Below are 3313 nucleotides of genomic sequence, written 5' to 3'. Positions count from 1 at the left end.
TGCAGCAGCAGCAGCAGCAGCAACAGCAGCAGCAGGAGCAGCAGCAGCAGCAACAGCAGGAACACCAGGTGGTCAGTGTCTGGGGGATGGCCTTCCTGCTGCTGCTGATGCAACGGCCCGCCTGCTGCAGCAGCGGCAGGCGGGGCTTAATAGAATCCTGGAGACGTGTGCTGCTGTTGCTGCTGCTGTTGCTGCTGCTCCTACTGCAGCAGAAGTCTCTGCTTGTCTTGCTGCTCTCCCCTTCAGCCGAGGCCACTCAGCTGTCCCCAAATGGCCCTGGGAACAGAAAACTGCAGCAGCAGCAGCAGCAGCAGCAGCAGAAGCAGATGCTGCTGCTGAAGGGGCTGCCGCCAGCGAGAAACGCGCGGACGAGGCATCCCAGCAGCAGCAGCAGCAGCAGCAGCAGCAGGGTGGATCTGTGGGCTGTCGCACTCGGCTGAACTTCCTGGAGGACAGCAGCAGCTACTTGTGTTGGTGTTCGAGTGCTGTGGCGGGGATGCGTGGCAGCGTGAGCAGCAACAGCTGCTGCAGCAACGGCAACAGCAGCAGCAGCAGCAGCAGCAGCAACAAGATATCATATGCAGCAGCATCACCTGCTGCTGGGGGCCTCAGCGAGACGAACTGGTCCTGTGCTACAGGCCGCCTCTCTCACCCAGGGGGTACAGGCTGCGGCTCCCCAGGGAGTTGCTGCTGCAGCAAGAGGTTGGCTAGCAGCAGCACGAACAGCAGCAGCAGCAGCAGCAACAACATGCACACCATCTGCTTCAGCAGCCCCCATGACTCCAGCAGCAGCAAGACCACTGGGCTCCCCCTCTCTCTAAGGAGAAATAGATATAAGTTAGCTGCTAGGTCTGTGGTGGATTCTATGGGGGGCAGCAGCGTGCTGCAGCGGGCAGACATCAGCAACAGCTGCAGCAGCAGCAGCAGCTGCTGCAGCAGCAATTCCAGCAGCAGGAGAGGCAGCAGAGGCCCAGCAGATACCACACCCTATACCAGTGAAGGAGATACATGGATGCAGCAGCAAGACACCAGCTCCTGCCCCGCCTCTTTAGTTTGTTCTCCGTTCGATGCTGTTGGCTCTGCTGCTGCTGCTGCTGCTGCTGCTGCTGCTGTTACTCCACCCACTGCAGCAGCACTCGCAGGAGCAACTGCTGCAGCACTAACCCTGGCAATGCAAGAAGCTGCTGCAGCAGGCAGAGGGGCCAAAGACACGCATCGACCCGGGACGCAGCAGGCGCCTCGTCAGCAGCAGGACCAGCAGCAGCAGCAGCAGCAGCAGCAGCAGCAAGAGCTGCAGCAAGAGCTGCTGCAGCTACCCTGGGGGGATGTGGGTGAGACGCAGGCCCCCAGACAGCGCGAGCCGCATCTCCACATCCCCAGGCGTGTGGCTCTGGCGCTGCACTGGCTGCAGGCATTGACCCTAGCAAGCGACACCAGCAGCAGCAGCAGCAGCACCAGCAGCAGCAGCAGCAGCAGCAGCAGTTGCAGTTGCAGCAGCTGCTGCTGCAGCAGCGTCGCCGGCCTAGAGGGCGCCGGGTGTCTGGCTTCTCTCTGGTCAAAGCAGCCGGAACAGCCGAAGCAGCAGCAGCAGCAGCAGCAGCAGCAGCAGCAGCAGCAGGAGCAGGAGGAGCAGCAGCAGCAGGAGCAGCGGCTGCTGGAGGATGATATGGACTTTGTGTGTACACTGGGTCAGCAGGAGCTGCATCTGCTGCACTATACTGCTGCAGCAGAAGTGCTGCTGCTGCGGCTGCGAGCAGCAACACAGGGGCCGCTGCTGCGGCGACAGGCACTTGTAGCTCTTGCTGTTGCTGCTCGAGGCAGCTCCACCCCTTCTCCTTGTCCTAGTGTGGGGCAGCAGCTGCTGCAGCTGCCGTATGCATGCGGTGATGTGTTTGGTAGCCGTTGCTGCAGCAGCAGCAGCCAGGCACTCAGCTGCAGCAGCAGCAACCGCGCAGATTGTGCTGCTGCTGCTCCTACTGCAGCAGATATCACCTGCTGCTGCTGCAGAGGAGCGAGGCCCCTGCCTGCGTGCTGCTGTCTCTGTCACTCAGCTCCAAACCCTCGACACCTGCTGAACAGCAACAGCAGCAGCAGCAGCAGCAGCAGCAGCAGCAGCAGCAGCAGACAGCTGCACTCCTCCAGTGTATGTGATGTTCGGCTCCATCAGCTGCAGCAGCAGCAGCGGCGGGATCGCTACAGGGGGGCCCCGCTGCGGTGTATGAAGTCTAGCCCGTGCATGCACGAGCTGCAAGCCATCAGCAGCAGCAGCAGCAGCAGCAGCAGCAGCAGTGGGTATGCATACAGCAGCAGCAGCAGCAGCAGCAGCGGGAGAATGCTGCGCGGAGGAGCACGGAACGAAGCAAGTGAAGAGCTGCTGCGGGAGCGGCGGCTGCTGCAGCTGCTGTTTATGTCTTTTGATAGAGACGGGGACGGGCTGCTGTCCTATAGAGATTTTGCTGATGGTATGCTTTCTCTGCTGCTGCTAGCAGCACTGCTGCAGCAGCTGCTGCTGCACTCCGATGAAGATGCAGCACAAGAACAAGCAGCAGCAGCCATCGGCATACACACCCTCATCATGCACCAACAGCAGCAGCAACAGCAGCAACAGCAGCAACAGCAGCAGCAGCAGCAGCAGNCACCCTCATCATGCACCAACAGCAGCAGCAACAGCAGCAACAGCAGCAACAGCAGCAGCAGCAGCAGCAGGAGCAACAGCAAGAGCAGCCAACCAAGCAGCAACAACAACAGGAGGAGCAGCAGCAACCGCAACAACAACAGCAAGATCAACAGCAGCAACAGCAACAACAACAGCAGCAGCAGCAGCAGCAGCAGCAGGAGCAGGAAGACATTTGGATAGGTTGGGTATCCGGCTGGTTGCTGCTGCACTTTGAGCTGCTGCTGCTGGCAGCAGAAATAGATGGCGACGGCAGCGGCTCTATTGAGCTCTCGGAGTTTCTTGCTGCTACTCTTGATGCTTCTCTCCTCACAGCACAGCCTGCTCTGCGCAAGTCTGTTGCTGCTGCTCCTGCCGCTGCTACTGCTGCTGCTGCTGCTGGTGCTGCTGCTGGTGCTGGTGCTGCTGGTGCTGGTGCTGCTGGTGATGGTGATGGTGATGGTGATGGTGGTGGTGATAGTGCTGTTGCTGTTGCTTCGCTGCTGCTGTTTCTGGTTGCTGCTGTATTGTGTTTGCTGCTGCAGTTGTTGCTGCTGTTGCGTGTTTGTTGCTGCTGCCACTGCAGTTGCTGCTGCTGCAGCTGCTGGTGATGCTGGTGCTGGTGATGCTGCTGGTGATGCCGGTGCTGGTGATGCTGGT

At 60.3% G+C, this 3313-nt stretch overlaps 1 protein-coding gene across 1 annotated transcript in view; it reads left to right on the top strand.

Annotated features, from left to right (window-relative positions):
• Positions 1-1171: 1171 nt before the first annotated feature.
• Positions 1172-3313, top strand: part of EMH_0080000 (uncharacterized protein) — a gene marked incomplete at both ends in the record, with an annotated part of 2301 nt that continues 159 nt past the window's right edge. The window contains 5 exon segments of the mRNA XM_013500203.1: positions 1172-1883; positions 2052-2462; positions 2588-2635; positions 2639-3008; positions 3199-3313. Of these exon segments, the coding sequence (XP_013355657.1) occupies positions 1172-1883; positions 2052-2462; positions 2588-2635; positions 2639-3008; positions 3199-3313 (1656 nt within the window).

This window comes from Eimeria mitis, genomic scaffold (genome assembly GCF_000499745.2).
Source record: "Eimeria mitis Houghton genomic scaffold, Emh_scaff5123, whole genome shotgun sequence".
Taxonomy (NCBI): domain Eukaryota; phylum Apicomplexa; class Conoidasida; order Eucoccidiorida; family Eimeriidae; genus Eimeria; species Eimeria mitis.
Note: the sequence above shows the minus strand (reverse complement) of the source record. Positions and strands in the feature narration are given on the sequence as shown.